General features: G+C 38.1%; 1 protein-coding gene across 1 annotated transcript; it reads left to right on the top strand.

The window, feature by feature from the left end:
- The first annotated feature begins 8,338 nt into the window (after nt 1-8,338).
- LOC119769338 (piggyBac transposable element-derived protein 3-like) lies at nt 8,339-19,723 on the top strand. Its single transcript, XM_038261363.1, has 4 exons — nt 8,339-8,451; nt 8,509-9,080; nt 9,272-10,281; nt 19,604-19,723. The coding sequence occupies exons 1-4, from the start codon at nt 8,339-8,341 to the stop codon at nt 19,721-19,723; spliced, it is 1,815 nt and encodes a 604-aa protein (XP_038117291.1).
- Nucleotides 19,724-20,218: the final 495 nt, after the last annotated feature.

Genomic DNA, 20,218 nt, shown 5'->3' on the forward strand with positions numbered 1-20,218 from the left:
ACTACTTAGTATAAAAGTTTATATAACTCTGGAAATTCTATATAAAACTTATCTATACTTAATTTTGCAAACTTTTAATTCAACTAAATGTCAATATATTACCATAGAATTGCTAAATAAACATTTTGGAGTGGGTATAACACCGTTTTGGGGTATTTGTATCGATAGAATAGATTTTCGTTGGAATTTCGTACCAACCCGGAATTACGTCGTCGGAAAATCCGCCGGCATTCGAACCGGTCCATAATTCTTAAGTCAACCTATGTGGCATCGAAAAGGGCATACAATTTCCGATCTTTTGATACCCATACATCTAGGTTTTCTATAAAACTCACGTTTTTAAATACCTGGGCAAAAAGTAAGTTTGATCCACGAGAACAAAAATTACGAAATTCCATACATTTTTGGCAGATTGCTCAAACAAAACCATAACAACGTTTTTACCTAGGTATTTAAAATCGTGGGTTTTATAGAAAACCTAGATGTATGGGTATCAAAAGATCGTAAATTGTATGCCCTTTCCGATGCCACATAGGTTGACTTAAGAATTGTGGACCGGTTCGGATGCCGGCGGATTTTCCGACGACGTAATTCCGGGTTGGTACGAAATTCCAACGAAAATCTATTCTATCGATACAAATACCGGTGTTATACCCACTCCAAAATGTTTATTTAGCAATTATATGGTAATATATTGACATTTAGTTGAATTAAAAGTTTGCAAAATTAAGTTTAGATAAGTTTTATATAGAATTTCCAGAGTTATATAAACTTTTATACTAAGTTGTTAGTAAACTTTATATTCAATCCAAATTATTTTATAAATCAGTCAAGGATGCCTATTTGAAGTTGGGAGACTGGATTTATGGTGATTTGTCAACAAATAACATTATTTATGTTAATTTTTCGAAAGGTGTACAAACTTTTTTTGCACCTTTTTAAGTTTCGTAATAGTATTTGTTATATAACTTTTTATAGAAATCATCTTTTCATGAGCTTTTTGTAGCAAAATGTCTGGCATGAGTTTCTGAACAAAACGTAGTACTAGGTTTCTGTCAACATTAAATTGTTTAGATGTTTCATCACAATATGTGCATAGTGCCCAAGGGGTGTAAATACTTTTTTTACATACTGTATTAAAACAGCAAATCCCAAAGAAAACTGCACAATTCGAAATAAAAGATGTCAGAGTGGACAAAAATCTGAGTTTTGGATCTGGGTATTTTTTGTCCAAAATTATTTATTGTGTTTGGCTATAAGGGTGACCTATGCACTATTAGAATGTTCCAAAAAAGGGAAATTTTCGATAATTTTTGAAAAACACATTTTTCAACAAATCATAACGGCGCGCCATTTGAACCGGTTTTAGCTTTCTTGGACGCAAATGAATGGTGATTCGTTAGGTTTCTAAGAAAAAGTAGCATAAACATTCAAAAATCCTGCTTTACATTTAAAAGCTCATATGAAAACTTAAAACCATGTTTTGGAGTTCTCGGGACTGAGGAGAATATTTTTGAAAATATTTTTACTGGATTTCAGTTTTTTTTCTGAAAGCGATGAACACTAGAATAATCTACTTTTTCACTAAAATTTCGATAACTTGAAAATTACTCGAGTTTTTTTTTTAAGAACTGAAGGTGAAAAAACACACAACAAAATAACTGAAACCAAAATAAAAAAAAATTATAAAACGAAAAACAAATTAAATTTATTGAAAAAAAAACTTTCAAAATATTATTGAAAAAAGATTTTAAATGTTTTGAAAGACAAAAACAAATCCCAGAAATATTACAGAACCATGAGTCAATTAATGTTAAAAGATTATATAAAAATTTCTTTGGAAAACTAAAAAAAAATAAACTTCTTATTTTTGATAGGAATTATTCAAGAATATTACTATTAGAAGTGACTTTGGGAAACAAGTTAAAATTATTGAATTAAAAAATATAAAATGCTTTTAAATAAGTTCTAGAGAAGAATTTTTCGGTAAAATGTTTTTAAAAAATTGCTTTAGTTAAAAAAATGATAAAACTTACCAAAATATCATTGAAACAGGAAAAAAGTTTAAAAAAAATCCAAGATGGCTGCTAAAATGGCGATGATGAAATATTGTAAAAACATACATTTATTAGTTTTTAGACAGTCAACGATTCAAATTTGAATAAAATGGGGTCGGAGAATTCGAATTTTATGCTAGAAGCAAAGAAATAAAAAAAAATCATGATTTGTTTATCCGAAGTCGTATACAAATAGAGATACATAATCGAACTTTGGTTAATCGAAACTTCGGAAAAACTTTTCTTGTTGATGATTTAACAACGATTCTATAAGAGCTACATTTTTAGTGTAAATGCTTGTAATTTATTTATTCGAGATCAACAGATTTGCATATTTCTTTTTCAAATTATTTTAACTTTGATATTTTTGCTCCAAGGTTGAGAAAGAGGCAAACAAGTTAAAATCAAAATTAAATTTCAAGCCCACTATTTGAAATTTCAAAACATTAGTAATACTTCTATAAAAAAAATGCAAAATATCATTGAATAAAAAAAAAATTACATCTTATATTAATCTTTGGTTCCAAAATTTGTAAAAAATAAAGTTCTTTATTTGATTTAAAATGAATAAATAAGCGGCATATGTTCCACAAAAGGCTTATCTATTATCAAAAAATCTCAACTAAATTAGAACATGGCTGCATACGACGAAAAAAGATGTTTCTATATTTCCACATTTTCGATTACTCAAGTTTATCAGCATTCTGGGTTCTTATGAAAACCACTCTGGTACTTTATGTTTACGATATGCACTCCGCTGTTTTATTGAGCTACAACCTAGATTGCAACCATTTTCAATTTTGATGAAATAATAATAATAATAATAACAAAAACATCCCTTGAATCCAATTCGAGATTGTTTACTTATCATCATTTCTTCGGACGCAGCGACGAAGAGTCATAATTGAATTTTGCGCCGATGGATGACGAATCGTTATTATATTGGAAGAGACACCACCATCGTGCCACGTGGTAATGATGTTAGCCTGGGTTGGGAGGAGGAAAAGTGGGAGTGGGGTGATTACCGGCCAGGGGAAGTTGACTTTTTGTACACGGCTCGGCGAAGCTGAATAATGGCTTAATGATGACGACAGTAAAGAAAATAACCGCAGTCCATTATCGAATGTTTTCGTCACGAAAATTGACTTAATTGGGCGACACAAATGCTGTGCAATGCAATCAGGAACCTGCACACTTGCCGCTGATTGATTGGTTTATTGGAAAAGTCAATCCCGTTTGTAAGTCAATGGGACCTTGTTCGGTTGGGAAATTTGTGCTGATTTGAGCTATGAAAAAAGTTGTCAGTTGCTTTTTTGTAACCAATACTAAAAGTCAAGGGGGTAGACACCGTCTAAATGATTTCCAGCTGAAGTTCAATAATTATTTCAGTTCGAAAAAATCTGTATGAAATATCGTGATTGATGGTTTGCTCCTCCAATTCAAAACCAATTTTCAGCTCCATTAAGAGCTCAACAATCAATCAACAAGTGAAAATCCATATCTTTGCGCGAGCGAGCCTTAACCGTAGGACTCAGGCATACGTACATCTAAATACACACACACAGCTCCATCAGACAATTACACACCCAGAGGCCCAACAGTGATGGCTGCGGCTGCGGTGTGATTGACCTGGTTGCTCAACCGATTATACGTAATTATACCTCCTTTCTGCGCGTTCGGATCCATGTGTGTATTTTATTATTATTATTTTGTATTCTTCTTGCCACAGCATTCCTACATTTGTTCATTTTTTCCGCCGAGTTACAGGGCACAGACGAAAAAGACCCTAAGAATTGAACCGTCATTTTGAAGATTCGGTTAGTTCTCGGTCTCGCCGCTGCGAGCAGTGCCATTTGACAGTTAGTCATTTCCTCAGATTTTGATAGTCTTTGGATCAACCGCTTGGTGGCGCTGCTGCTGCCAACACAACTCTGCATTCCGTCTGTTGCATCTTTGTCTACTTATTGGTTACGTGCGGACCTTCGACCAAAGCGCTGAACTTCAGCTCTCTCTCGAAGGGGCCCCAACAAAGTGAGCAGGTATGTTCGTGGGTGCGCTGTTAATTACCACCACGTAAAAGCTTCAGCCCGTGCCCAATTCCATTATTTCCCCATAATTGCCGGTGTAATGCGCGCAGTTGAAGTGCGTAGAGCCTCCGTGCGTCTCGGGTCGGCTTACTTTACATAAAAAAATAAGCAGGTTAGGTAAGTGTGATGAACTGGTTGCATGCTGGATCGGTTAATCGAAGACAAAAATCAGGATAAAAAAGTTAGGTTTTTTTTTAAAGAAAATTAAACATCTAGAAAAATATTCTGTTATTTTATTTTAAACTACGAATGTCATCAGGTTGATCCTAAAATCGAGCGTTCATAAGAAAGGAGTCGAGTTTGATTCAACCGCTGAAATGTTAACAATCAATCAAATAAAAGGCAGAATTACCGGATGGAGCTCTGTGTGGAGAGCACGTCAGGTCGGGAGGAGGAAGCCCACCGAATGGGCGGTTGGGCACTGCGGAAAGGAAATGAATCAAAACACGTTAAAAGTTCAGCTCCAAAATGCATGAAAAATTACATGCCTCTTAACGTGACTTAATTTTAGCAGAAGCACATTTTCATGTACACAGAAAAAATAATGTAAATTTGGAAGCTGTAATTTTGGAAGGTTGAATATTACCTCTTTTATGATGTAATTTTACCTCATTTTAGACTGAAAAAGTGACATTACACCAGAAAAGTGTTAAAATTACACATTTCCAAAGGTAATGTTACACATTTTTTCTGACATAAAAGATGTACCCCTTCCCAGATGTAATATGACCATGATTTTTTTTTCTGTGTAGGATGGTGCCTGCATGCATCGAACGGCACGCTTTGAAAATTAAACTGTTTTTACTTGTTTTTCCTTTGGTTGATTTCGATGCAGCATTTTTTCATTGATTAATTTACTAGAAATAAAACCTTTGACGACTGTTGATCCTACATATGAATAACCTAATTACATTTAAAAAAGTTAAATATGTAAGATTTATAACGTTACTTTAATTTGATAAAAATATCATTGATTCTTCTTCCCCAACTCACACGAAATCGGAAAAAGTTGCCCCGACCCCTCTTAGATTTGCGTGAAACTTTGTCCTGAGAGGTATTTTTGATCCCTGATCACGAATCCGAGCTCAATTTTTCGATATCTCGTGACGCAGGGCGGTACGACCACTTCCATTTTTAAACATTTAAAAAAGACATGTGTTTTTAACAGTGATCCCCGTGCACCGCGTTCAACCGCGTTCTCTGTTTTCTGTACTCGATCAAACACCAGCACCGCGTGTGCACGCGTACAAGCAAACCTAAACTCTGCCGTGTACAGTTTGTACGCGCACACGAACCTCGAGTTTAAAACCGAACCTTGCACCCCGGGTACAAACCCCATGCAAGCCGACGACGCAGAAAAGAGACAAAAATAGTTCCCTCACGCTCCCTCTGCTGTAAAGCGGTGTTTCATTCTCCGCTGCAGTCACACTACAGTGTTTGCCACAGAGAGAGTGAGAAGCAGTAATTTTTTTGTCTCTTTACACTCTCTTCGCTCGCACGGCGTTGTACCCGAGGTGTGCACCCCGTGTTTACACCGCGTGTAAACTTGAGTGCGCCGTGCGGGGAGAACTCGAACATGGCAGCCTGGTGTGTTTAACCCGTAAAGACCCAGGACGTTTTGTGTTTAGTAAAATCGATGTATCTCAGTCAGTTTTCGACCGATTTGAATAATTCAAGTTGCAAAATCAAGGGGATTAGTTGCGCTATCAAATGTCATGAGACCCACCCCCCTTGGCCCCTCCCCCCTTTCAGGGGAGGAAAAATTAGCTGTCTTTTTTGTCAAATATGTAAAAAAATACCACAAAAAAGACAAAAACGCATAAAAAATAGTCTTTTTGACAAATAGGTATCTTCTGACCCCGCCAGATAAACTTCCGGTCACATGGAACCTTTTTCGGATGTTCCGGATACCGGTTCCAGATCCGGAGGTGTTTTGTTCCTAGATCCATCTAAAATGGTCAAGCGACATACCAAACATCGTGGATTCAGTGAGATATTTACTGCAGAATCTCTTTCATGTAACCACCAAAGAAATTGGACCAGATATGGCCATTCCGGATGTTCCGGGTACCGGTTCCCGAAGGGTCATTTTCAAAAAATATCTAAATTGTTCATGCACCGTTCCAAACAACTCGGAATCAGTCAGATATTTACCGTAGAATCATTTTCATGTAACCAACACAGAAATTGGACCAGATATGGCCATTCCGGATGTTCCGGTACCGGTTCCCGAAGGGTCATTTTCAAAAAATATCTAAATTGTTCATGCAACGCTCCAAACAACTCGGAATCAGTCAGATATTTACCGTAGAATCATTTTTATGCAACCACCAAAGAAATTGGACCAGATATGGCCATTCCGGATGTTCCGGTTACCGGTTCCAGATCCGGAGGTGTTTTTTTCCTAGATCCATCTAAAATGGTCAAGCGACATACCAAACATCATGGATTCAGTGAGATATTTACTGCAGAATCTCTTTCATGCAACCACCAAAGAAATTGGACCAGATATGGCCATTCCGGATGTTCCGGGTACCGGTTCCCGAAGGGTCATTTTCAAAAAATATCTAAATTGTTCATGCAACGTTCCAAACAACTCGGAATCAGTCAGATATTTACCGTAGAATCATTTTCATGTAACCAACACAGAAATTGGACCAGATATGGCCATTCCGGATGTTCCGGGTACCGGTTCCCGAAGGGTCATTTTCAAAAAATATCTAAATTGTTCATGCAACGCTCCAAACAACTCGGAATCAGTCAGATATTTACCGTAGAATCATTTTTATGCAACCAACAAAGAAACTGGGCCTGATATGGCCTTTCCGGATGTTCCGGGTACCGGTTCCCGAAGGGTCATTTTCAAAAAATATCTAAAGTGTTCATGCAACGCACCAAACAACTCGGAATCAGGCAGATATTTATCGTAGAATCATTTTTATGCAACCAACAAAGAAATTGGGCCTGATATGGCCGTTCCGGATGTTCCGGGTACCGGTTCCCGAAGGGTCATTTTCAAAAAATATCTAAAGTGTTCATGCAACGCTCCAAACAACTCGGAATCAGTCGGATATTTACCGTAGAATCATTTTCATGTAACCAACACAGAAATTGGACCAGATATGGCCATTCCGGATGTTCCGGATACCGGTTCCAGATCCGGAGGTGTTTTTTTCCTAGATCCATCTAAAATGGTCAAGCGACATACCAAACAACGTGGATTCAGTGAGATATTTACTGCAGAATCTCTTTCATGCAACCACCAAAGAAATTGGACCAGATATGGCCATTCCGGATGTTCCGGGTACCGGTTCCCGAAGGGTCATTTTCAAAAAATATCTAAATTGTTCATGCAACGCTCCAAACAACACGGAATCAGTCAGATATTTACCGTAGAATCATTTTCATGTAACCAACACAGAAATTGGACCAGATATGGCCATTCCGGATGTTCCGGATACCGGTTCCCGAAGGTCCCGAAGGTTTAGATAAAACAGACTACTGGTGGTACCCGTGGTAAGGTTGGGGGCACGCGCTTCCCCCTTTGACAGAAAGTTTGTTCTAGGTTTGTTTTGGGATTATTCACAAATACAGTAATCAAAAATTTTGCCATGCGAGTGCCCTCCCTTCTGCCAGAGCTGGAGCAGGCAAAGAACAATAAAAATAGTGCATTGTTTTCTAAATTTCAAGCTATTAGGTGCTCTGAAAATGTATGTCCCGATTCGCCCCAGTTGGCGGTACGTCATTTAAGAATGAAGCCTCATGAAAACTTTTCGTGGCTCAATGTGAGCCCAAACGAACGCAGTATTTGTGAAAGAGAGCGTTCTTTTATTACGTAACGCAAAAAAACGGGTTTTTAGACCCCCTCTCCCCCTTATAATAAAATTTCCATCTAAATTTTGAAAATATTGTATGGAGCGTAACACGGCATCCGACCCCCCTCCCCTCATCTGCGTTACGTAATAAAAGAACGCTCTCAAAGAATCTGAACGCAATGAGTAGTGCAGTAGTGTGAGTGAATGAAACGTAATGATGCTCTTTTAGTGTGCGTTTTAGCATTCATTCAAAGCGTGATAATGTTGATGATTATTTGTCAAAAGCTGTTCAACCATCAGACAGGTGCGATCACGAGTGACTTGAGCGACCGGTTGTGTGTTTTTAAAGTTTTTTTACATTTTGTCGATCAGTTCAAACATGAAAGTGGGTGATTTGGAGTTTGAGTTCAGCGACGAAGAAGACGACAACGTGTCGGATGGAACCGTCTCCGATATCGAGAGCGAAAGCGACTCGGACGACGATTTTGCAAGGTTGAAGTTGATTTTGAAAAAAAAGTGTTCACAAATTGATACAAAATATTTTTATAGCTCGGAAGCGTTCGTTGGAAAGAACGGCAAACGATGGGGCACGAAGCCACCAGCTGATGTCGACATGGCTCCACCGATAAAAGATTTCGATGCTTGCAATGTTGGCCCAGCTCCACATTGCCGGAAGTTTCGAACTGCTAAGGAGGCATTCCTCGCCTTTTTGTCGTCAGACATCATCGACGAGATCGTCGAATGCACAAATTTGTACGGGCGTCGCAAGCGAGAATCAAGCTGGAAGGATGTGACCAAGAACGAAGTTCTTAGCTTCATTGCGGTTTTGATCGCTGCCGGTCGGAATCACCAAAACCATGTGCATATCAACGAGATGTGGACAGCGAACAAGACCTGGCGAATTGATTTTTACCGCTTCGCTCTGGGCAAAAACCGGTTCAAAGAATTGTTTGTGTGTCTACGAACCGACAACGTGCTCGACCGTAACGATCGGTACATGAAGTCGCACGATAAACTGGAACCCATCCGAAAAATTTTGGACATCTTCGTCAGTAACTGCCAGCGGAATTACGTCCCACCGAAGGTTTTGACCGTGGACGAGCGGCTGTGCCTTTTCAGAGGTGAGTGTGACTACTAATTTCTAATTGTGAATATGAAAAAGGTTCAGAGATCATGCGCATGTATAGCAGTTACGTAATCGTAATCGTATATCTCTATAAGATCATTACTAAAATATAAACACAACCACTGGCGGTTTTAGGCCAGGTCATAGAGGGGAACTGAAAATAATTAACAATTTTATAACAAACAGGTCGTGTTTCCTTCCGGGTTTATATCAAGAGCAAACCCGGAAAGTACGGTATCAAAATCTGGGTGTGCGCCACGGAGACCGGCTACGTTGTGGTGTTGCAGATTTATACCGGAAAAGGAAAGGAAGGACCGGAAAAGGGCCAAGGAATGCGGGTGGTCAAAGACCTCGTTGCGCCCTTCTTGAACGAAGGGAGAGAGGTAACCGCTGACAATCTTTTTACCAGTGTGGAGTTGGTGCAGTTTCTTCGTACCATGGAAACGGCTTACACGGGAACGATGCGGGCCAACAAGGCCGATATTCCGCCGGCATTTCTGGAGAAGAAGAATCGTCTGCCTGGCTCTTTCCTGGAAGGGTTCGACCGGACAATGACCCTTACGTCCTACTTCGAACGGAAGGGAAAGAAGCCGGTTGTGATGCTTTCGTCCAAACAGTTCGAGGCCGCTCCGGCAGGAAGTAAGCCTTCTGTAGTGGAGTTCTATAACAAGACCAAGGGTTTCGTCGATATGGGCGATCAGCAGACGCGGCACACGACCGTTTCTCGCCGGAGCTGCCAGTGGCCGAAGAAGGTGCTTTTTGAGCTGATCGACATCGCTACGCTGAACTCCCATATCATCCATAAGGAGCTCCACCCAGAATTCAAGGGAAGCCGAAGCGACTTTCTCCAAGATCTTTCTGAAGAGCTGGCGATCGATCACATGAGGGATCGGCTACGTGGAGGACATCTGCCGGAGGAGTTGACCAGTGCTTTGACGGAGTTTGTGGCCGAGTTCGACAGGAAGTTGATGTGTGCTGATTGTGTGCGGAAGGCGAAGACTGCTTGCTCAGCCTGCAACAGGCCATTGTGTGAATCGCACGGTGAGGAATCGGAGATTGTTGTTTGCAAGCCTTGCAACCAGATGAACAAAATTCCAGCGAAGCACTGTGAGCTGACAGAAAGTAAACGATGCACCAAGTGCTCGAAGCGGCGAGTTTCGAAGACGAACACTCGTTGTTCCGCATGCGAAGAGCATGTATGCAAAAATTGTTCGGTTGTCCAACGGCATACATTTTGCAATGATTGTAAGTTGATTGTGACGAGCTAGATGTTGCCGTGTTGATTATCTCACATACATATTGCAATAAATAAACGGAACAAATGATGAATGAATGAATGAATGAATGAATGAATGAATGAATGCTTGAATGATGAATTTATGACTGAATGAATGAATGTATAAACAATAAACCAATAGATCTCACACACATATTACTCAATAAAATCTCACTCATGACCAAAACCTCAATACGCATTATTTTCTTTCCTAAACACCTCAAAATTACAAAAAAATGATTCCGAGTTGTTTGTTGCGTCCCATGAACACTTTAGATATTTTTTGAAAATGATTCTACGGTAAATATTTGACTGATTCCGAGTTGTTTGGTGCGTTGCATGAACACTTTAGATATTTTTTGAAAATGGCCCTTCGGGAACCGGTACCCGGAACATCCGGAATGGCCATATCTGGTCCAATTTCTGTGTTGGTTACATGAAAATGATTCTACGGTAAATATCTGACTGATTCCGTGTTGTTTGGAACGTTGCATGAACAATTTAGATATTTTTTGAAAATGACCCTTCGGGAACCGGTACCCGGAACATCCGGAATGGCCATATCTGGTCCAATTTCTTTGGTGGTTGCATGAAAGAGATTCTGCAGTAAATATCTCACTGAATCCATGATGTTTGGTATGTTGCTTGACCATTTTAGATGGATCTAGGAAAAAACACCTCCGGATCTGGAACCGGTAACCGGAACATCCGGAATGGCCATATCTGGTCCAATTTCTTTGGTGGTTGCATAAAAATGATTCTACGGTAAATATCTGACTGATTCCGAGTTGTTTGGTGCGTTGCATGAACACTTTAGATATTTTTTGAAAATGACCCTTCGGGAACCGGTACCCGGAACATCCGGAAAGGCCATATCAGGCCCAATTTCTTTGTTGGTTGCATAAAAATGATTCTACGGTAAATATCTGACTGATTCCGAGTTGTTTGGAACGTTGCATGAACAATTTAGATATTTTTTGAAAATGACCCTTCGGGAACCGGTACCCGGAACATCCGGAATGGCCATATCTGGTCCAATTTCTTTGGTGGTTGCATGAAAGAGATTCTGCAGTAAATATCTCACTGAATCCATGATGTTTGGTATGTTGCTTGACCATTTTAGATGGATCTAGGAAAAAACACCTCCGGATCTGGAACCGGTAACCGGAACATCCGGAATGGCCATATCTGGTCCAATTTCTTTGGTGGTTGCATAAAAATGATTCTACGGTAAATATCTGACTGATTCCGAGTTGTTTGGTGCGTTGCATGAACACTTTAGATATTTTTTGAAAATGACCCTTCGGGAACCGGTACCCGGAACATCCGGAACGGCCATATCAGGCCCAATTTCTTTGTTGGTTGCATAAAAATGATTCTACGGTAAATATCTGCCTGATTCCGAGTTGTTTGGTGCGTTGCATGAACACTTTAGATATTTTTTGAAAATGACCCTTCGGGAACCGGTACCCGGAACATCCGGAAAGGCCATATCAGGCCCAATTTCTTTGTTGGTTGCATAAAAATGATTCTACGGTAAATATCTGACTGATTCCGAGTTGTTTGGAACGTTGCATGAACAATTTAGATATTTTTTGAAAATGACCCTTCGGGAACCGGTACCCGGAACATCCGGAATGGCCATATCTGGTCCAATTTCTTTGGTGGTTGCATGAAAGAGATTCTGCAGTAAATATCTCACTGAATCCATGATGTTTGGTATGTTGCTTGACCATTTTAGATGGATCTAGGAAAAAACACCTCCGGATCTGGAACCGGTAACCGGAACATCCGGAATGGCCATATCTGGTCCAATTTCTTTGGTGGTTGCATAAAAATGATTCTACGGTAAATATCTGACTGATTCCGAGTTGTTTGGTGCGTTGCATGAACACTTTAGATATTTTTTGAAAATGACCCTTCGGGAACCGGTACCCGGAACATCCGGAAAGGCCATATCAGGCCCAATTTCTTTGTTGGTTGCATAAAAATGATTCTACGGTAAATATCTGACTGATTCCGAGTTGTTTGGAACGTTGCATGAACAATTTAGATATTTTTTGAAAATGACCCTTCGGGAACCGGTACCCGGAACATCCGGAATGGCCATATCTGGTCCAATTTCTTTGGTGGTTGCATGAAAGAGATTCTGCAGTAAATATCTCACTGAATCCATGATGTTTGGTATGTTGCTTGACCATTTTAGATGGATCTAGGAAAAAAACACCTCCGGATCTGGAACCGGTAACCGGAACATCCGGAATGGCCATATCTGGTCCAATTTCTTTGGTGGTTGCATAAAAATGATTCTACGGTAAATATCTGACTGATTCCGAGTTGTTTGGTGCGTTGCATGAACACTTTAGATATTTTTTGAAAATGACCCTTCGGGAACCGGTACCCGGAACATCCGGAACGGCCATATCAGGCCCAATTTCTTTGTTGGTTGCATAAAAATGATTCTACGGTAAATATCTGCCTGATTCCGAGTTGTTTGGTGCGTTGCATGAACACTTTAGATATTTTTTGAAAATGACCCTTCGGGAACCGGTACCCGGAACATCCGGAAAGGCCATATCAGGCCCAATTTCTTTGTTGGTTGCATAAAAATGATTCTACGGTAAATATCTGACTGATTCCGAGTTGTTTGGAACGTTGCATGAACAATTTAGATATTTTTTGAAAATGACCCTTCGGGAACCGGTACCCGGAACATCCGGAATGGCCATATCTGGTCCAATTTCTTTGGTGGTTGCATGAAAGAGATTCTGCAGTAAATATCTCACTGAATCCATGATGTTTGGTATGTTGCTTGACCATTTTAGATGGATCTAGGAAAAAACACCTCCGGATCTGGAACCGGTAACCGGAACATCCGGAATGGCCATATCTGGTCCAATTTCTTTGGTGGTTGCATAAAAATGATTCTACGGTAAATATCTGACTGATTCCGAGTTGTTTGGTGCGTTGCATGAACACTTTAGATATTTTTTGAAAATGACCCTTCGGGAACCGGTACCCGGAACATCCGGAATGGCCATATCTGGTCCAATTTCTGTGTTGGTTACATGAAAATGATTCTACGGTAAATATCTGACTGATTCCGAGTTGTTTGGAACGTTGCATGAACAATTTAGATATTTTTTGAAAATGACCCTTCGGGAACCGGTACCCGGAACATCCGGAATGGCCATATCTGGTCCAATTTCTTTGGTGGTTGCATGAAAGAGATTCTGCAGTAAATATCTCACTGAATCCACGTTGTTTGGTATGTCGCTTGACCATTTTAGATGGATCTAGGAAAAAACACCTCCGGATCTGGAACCGGTATCCGGAACATCCGGAATGGCCATATCTGGTCCAATTTCTGTGTTGGTTACATGAAAATGATTCTACGGTAAATATCTGACTGATTCCGAGTTGTTTGGAGCGTTGCATGAACAATTTAGATATTTTTTGAAAATGACCCTTCGGGAACCGGTACCCGGAACATCCGGAACGGCCATATCAGGCCCAATTTCTTTGTTGGTTGCATAAAAATGATTCTACGGTAAATATCTGACTGATTCCGAGTTGTTTGGAGCGTTGCATGAACAATTTAGATATTTTTTGAAAATGACCCTTCGGGAACCGGTACCGGAACATCCGGAATGGCCATATCTGGTCCAATTTCTGTGTTGGTTACATGAAAATGATTCTACGGTAAATATCTGACTGATTCCGAGTTGTTTGGAACGTTGCATGAACAATTTAGATATTTTTTGAAAATGACCCTTCGGGAACCGGTACCCGGAACTTCCGGAATGGCCATATCTGGTCCAATTTCTTTGGTGGTTACATGAAAGAGATTCTGCAGTAAATATCTCACTGAATCCACGATGTTTGGTATGTCGCTTGACCATTTTAGATGGATCTAGGAACAAAACACCTCCGGATCTGGAACCGGTATCCGGAACATCCGAAAAAGGTTCCATGTGACCGGAAGTTTATCTGGCGGGGTCAGAAGATACCTATTTGGCAAAAAGACTATTTTTTATGCGTTTTTGTCTTTTTTGTGGTAATTTTTTTACATATTTGACAAAAAAGACAGCTAATTTTCCTCCCTGAAAGGGGAGGGCCAAGGGGGGTGGGTCTCATGACATTTGATAGCGCAACTAATCCCCTTGATTTTGCAACTTGAATTATTCAAATCGGTCGAAAACTGACTGAGATACATCGATTTTACTAAACACAAAACGTCCTGGGTCTTTACGGGTTAAGGTTCATCTGCACTAAAAACATGTACGGCATGTACGGCGTGCGCGCGTTTCGGGAAGACTGGTTTTCAATAATTTGCAGCCTGAAATGGTGATGAAATGGAAAAATCGTGTCAAAAGGACTATTATGTAAAACTGGACGCAAGATTTGATGGCGTATACAGAATTCCGAAAAAACGTATTTTTCATCAAAAAAAAAAATTGTTTCAAATATTCTGCTATTTTCACTACTCGACTGTACATTTTTTTGGGACATATCATTTTATGGGAAATTTATAGTACTTTTCGAATCTGCAATAACCCAGATTGATTATTTTTCATTCAAAAAAAATTATCATTAAAAAAATAAAAAAAATATATAATTTCGTGTTTTTCTTAAGTGATAATCAGAAGGGTTAGCGAATTGTAATGATTTTACGGATCGCTTAAGCTCCGTGAATGTTTTTACAGAACGTGAAATTCCGTGAAATTTTACATATATTATGCATCCACATTTTGAAATATTTTATCCGTCAAGTTCCGAAAAGAAATTGAAAAATCTAAATCTATGATTGTATGCCTGTTTTGCAAAAAAAAATGTATATTTATTGACGCATACAGTTTGAAAACATGTTGTATGTTTATTTCATTAATGTTCTACAAATGTTTGCATATTATCTTCGAATTTATGAAATATTTTTCATCATTTTTCCGGATTGCAGTTTATGCAACTTGTTGCCAATAGATTTTTTTTAAGTTTCTGGGGGCAAATACATTTTTTTAAGCTTCAGAATTTCAATAAGTTTACATGTGAAATAAAATAAACACCATTTTTAATGCATTTTCTTTGATGATATTCATTTTAATCTAGTTTGAAATAGTGTTATAAACATTTTTTTTTTTTGCAGCAAATGTGTTTTCGTCAAAACGTTGATTTTTTTCAAAATTGATTGTAAAACAACTGCATTATTCAGCACATTTTTCATTGAAATATGAAAGCCAAGTAGAAAGTAATTTCAATGTTCCAACAAAATACCCTTTTAATGAAATTTTAAATCTAATGTCCATGTATTTATTCAATTCACCGTTCAAATCAAATAATATAAAATATTACTACTTTTCGATACATATGCTGAAAAGTTCAATTTTTCAGCACCCATTTCGTTGCTGAAAGGTAGAAATTTTCGAATTGCAATTTGCAATTCTGTTATATTTGGTAGAGAAAAGTAGGCCGTTTCATCGCTCGACAGAAAAATTAAATAGATTCACAAAAGATTTGCAAAAACCAGTAAACAAGTGTTCGTAGAAATTTTTCAATAAAACTTTCAAGATTTTGACACTGGTTATTTTTTATCTCCTTGATTCGGTTTTACCGAATTTTTGGAAGGGGGATTATAACTTAGAATAATGTAATGATCTAAAGAATAAAAAATGCTTTGATTTTGAGCTACATAAGGCATTTTGACATGACAAGAGTGTTAAATCTCATTTTGTTTTTTTAATTCAATTAATTTTGAAATGCAAAATATTTTATTTTTTTTATTTAACATTTAAATACGTATTTTTAATTCAACAAGAACTGCATCACAATGCCTGAAAAATTTGTCTAGCAAATCTAACATTTTTTAAATCCTACATGACTGAAAAAAGTAGATCATTTTAACAAATAATCTTTTGGTATTACGGCAAGTATCACGGTCAAAATGCAATAGATGATCGATATAAAATGTGTAGAATTTGCCCTTTTTTTCATTTCGTTGAAACTTTGTTAGACTATTTGCTACGCATAGAAAGAAAAAACTACACCATTAATTTTAAATGTGCTGATCTGGACAAGCTGTTGCTTAACCAGGAAGAAAAAACTTAAGAGGATTCAGAACAAAATTCTGAAAATGATTCTGAAACTTCCTCTCTGGTTCAGCACCTGTGAACTTCATCAATTAGCCGAAGTTGACACTTTGGATGTTATGTCCAATAAGATAATGGATGCATTTCGACAAAAATCATTGCAGTCTTCAGCTGCATTGATCCGCTCTTTAAATAGTTTATTTAGTTTTAAGATATCCCTTTTCCCTTTGTACATGTAGGATCTCCTACATTTGAAATCACTGAATAGCGAAAGCTACAAAATTTCATGAATAAATGAAAATTGCCAGTATTTATAATTGAAGTGAAATCGATAGTTAATGGACACTCAATAAAATTTTAACTGAATGAATTTACATGAAAAAGAAAATTTGAATAAATATAAAAAAAAAAACATTTAATTTTAAACAAGCTTCCATGCAAATTTAATAGCTGCTCCCAGAAAAATAATATAAAACAAAATTTTCAAAAATCCGTATCTTGAAAACCGAATTTTTGATTAATTTGGCGTTTCGGGCCTGAAGGAAGCGCACATTACAAACTTTCAAACACATTAAATAAATAAATTTGTGCCGAAACAAAATTTCTCTAAATTTCCTATTTTTGGAAATGTTGAAAAAGATCAAGGGTTTTCAAGCTTGGGAGAAGATTTTTGGAAAATTACGTAAACATGGCCAGATCTGATTTTACTTCAATTTTTAAATTAAATTTCAAATTGGAATTATTTTTGATACACAACGTTTGAGGTTATTATGCACATTTTCAATATTTTTCAAAAAAGGTCAAACAATGTTCAAGGTTGTACACGTCTATTTTTTTTTTAATTTAGGAAAGTTGCCTGTAATTTTGTTTAAAAAAATGTTAAGACTGAACCTCTAGATCCTGAAATACAACTGAACTTTAAATGCCAATTTTGTGCTAATAAGATAGGAATTCAAGCAAGCTTTGTACTATAGATCACAGAGGCATCGAACTATTGATTCGACTTTTAATGTCAAGTTGCAACAAGTTGCAAAAAGAAGATTTTTTCAGCACGAGTCGTACATTTATCCAACGAGGTTCACCGAGTTGGATAAATACGAAGAGTGTTGAAAAAATCAAGTTTTGCAACGAGTTCCATACAACATTTTTTGCAATTCCAAAAAACACACACTGAGTGAAATTTTATGTCAAATTTTCATGTATTTTGTCAATAAATCGTTTAAATCAAAAAAATGTAGAAAAGTGTTACTTTTCAGCATTTATTTTGAAAAGTGTTGCTATTCGATTCTGTTATTTTTGGTACAGAAAAGTAGGCTATTTCGTCGTTCAAGAATGACAGGAAAAGTAAGAAGTTTCACGACGGAATTGCAAAAAAGGAATTTTCGTTAACTTTTTTGATCCGTTTCATCTAAATATTATCTATTTTTTAAGTTTAAGACGAATATTTGTGCTTAAGAATTGAAACACCAAGTGATGCCTAAATCTATTTGTTTATTAGAAAAATTATCAAATTCAATTATGTTTCATTTTCTGACATTTGTGACAACATTTCGTCATGCATTTTGGGCCAAATTGAGTTAAGAACGCCATTTTGTGCAGCTCACAATGCCTCACCTTTTGACCTTCACAGATCCCCAAAATTCGATTTCAATCCTGAGATATTCAACAAAAACCGAAAAAACTCCGTGCATTTTTGTCACTTTACATATGAAAGTAGTTTCAATCTTGTCGTGCTATCTTGTCACTCCATGAAAATTGATGTAAGTGCGACAAAAGGCCAAAGGATTTCAGGCCAGGAAAGTCAGGATGCGTTTGTCGCACGTACAAGCTAGACTACCGTAAACATTTGTAATTATAACTCGGGACTCCAGCAACCAACTTCAACCAAACTTTGGGACAATGCACAGAATGGTGAGCCAAACAAAACGTGTTTGTTATTGTTTACATTGCGTGCTCTCGTTTTTGAATATTCAAGGTCAAACATTAAAACGCTTTTTTCTCGGAACGTCAAAATGGCGGGTGCGACAAGATAGCACGACGACGTCGATTTGATCAAATAAAATATACAAAAAATGATCGACGGCTAACAGTTGGAATCCATCTTAGGTTCAACGAAAGACCCCATACCGACTTTAGGCAAACCCGGCATCTACGAGGTATCCTGCGGCCACTGTGATATGAGCTACATTGGACAAACTAAGAGATTGCTGCAAACCAGGTTGGATGAGCATATAAACACATATGTCAGAATTGCCAAGGAGGAAATACGGAAAGGATTTGTCCCCATTTCAAGTCAGCAGTAACCGAACACATCATCGAGGAAAAACATAACATCACAACTAGCGACGCGGTCATCTTAAGACACATAACAAACCCATCGAAGCTGGCTGTCGCCGAAAGTTTGGAAATCTTCAAGGCAGGCAACAAACGTTTACTCAACAAGGATTCAGGTAACGGCTCAACGTGGCTGTTTAAGCTGTTACCTATACAGGCACAAAAGAAGAACGAGGAGGTAGTACCTACAGTAACTACAAATACGGATACACCAGCGATGAACCTTCAGTCGAGAACAGAACACTGATGAAGTCTGCAAGTAGTAGACGAAATACGTATCTGTCAAGATATTAAAAATATATAGCGGAATTAAAAGGAACAACTCGTCTCTTTGTATTCACAGTAATGCATTCTGCTAAAACGCTCAACCAAACCACAACGACGGCTAACGATTTGAAGAGTTGCGCTGGTTGTAAAGTTTTGATTCAAAGATCAAAAATTAAAAATATTTGCGATGTTGGTTTGCATAAAAAACTTGGACAAAAAGAAATTTATTTTCATTCATTACTTGCACATTTTCAATCCAACAGTTTCCTCTTTATTGATCCACAATCAAAGATACAACCAGAGCAAGAGTTAAAATCTCTTCCTCCTGACCGGGAACATGAACAAATATGTTAATAAGCGTTGAGTCCGGTCGTAACGTATAGAAGCACGCGTAAAACAAACATATAGAAAGGCAGAGAGGCAGACAGATAAAGCAAACCTCAGCAAGTTAGCTGCTGTGCCGGTGCTAAAGCTAGTGCCGAGGCAGGAAAAAGCTTTATAATTGCACAAATCTAATTTAAATTAATGCATTAATGCGCACAATAACACACTATCTAGCTGGATGGGGTCTGGATGAGGAAGCAACGGCTGCTCCACCTGAACTCTGGACCTGGATCTGGATCCGTGAAGCCAGAGGAGGCCTCGGAACAGAGCACCGGTGCAAAACCGGCAGACTGATAGACGAGGTGGTCGATAGGGCGGCCAGATTGATTTCTACGAATTTATTTTGGTTAAGGTTTTATCGGAGTTCACAACATTTAATCTGGTAACCCTAGATGGAACCAATTAGCCTACCGGTGTTCAAATCTGGAGGAGTCTGCGAGGCTCGCGTCTTTGGCCAATCCATGCGCTTCAGCAATTTAGATCCAAAGCACATGCACCGTTCAAGCTTTTGGTGAGGAAGAAATGATAGGCCAAGTAGAAAAAAGGATTAATCCACCGAATGGTGTCAGATGAGCTTTCTAAGTAGATTGATTAGTTTGATTTTGATCATTTGAAAAACAGTTGGCTAAAATGTCGTATTTTTGGAAATTCTTATTAAAAAAATATGAAATATTTTCCTTAAGAAAAGCAAGCAAACTTCAAATTCCGCACCAGACAGAGCAGAGCCTACATAAAATTTGATCGGTTTGAAAATTAAAGAAATGTTGGGTCAAGAAGTGGTGAGCTAGA

Source organism: Culex quinquefasciatus, chromosome 3 (assembly GCF_015732765.1).
Source record: "Culex quinquefasciatus strain JHB chromosome 3, VPISU_Cqui_1.0_pri_paternal, whole genome shotgun sequence".
Taxonomy (NCBI): domain Eukaryota; kingdom Metazoa; phylum Arthropoda; class Insecta; order Diptera; family Culicidae; genus Culex; species Culex quinquefasciatus.

What these genes read in the sequence shown, in the direction of transcription:
- LOC119769338 (XM_038261363.1), top strand. Translation starts at nt 8,339, where the DNA reads ATGAAAGTGGGTGATTTGGAGTTTGAGTTCAGCGACGAAGAAGACGAC. An exon ending in TCGGACGACGATTTTGCAAG is followed by an intron (nt 8,452 to 8,508) that starts GTTGAAGTTGAT and finishes ATATTTTTATAG; the next exon opens with CTCGGAAGCGTTCGTTGGAA. An exon ending in GCGGCTGTGCCTTTTCAGAG is followed by an intron (nt 9,081 to 9,271) that starts GTGAGTGTGACT and finishes TATAACAAACAG; the next exon opens with GTCGTGTTTCCTTCCGGGTT.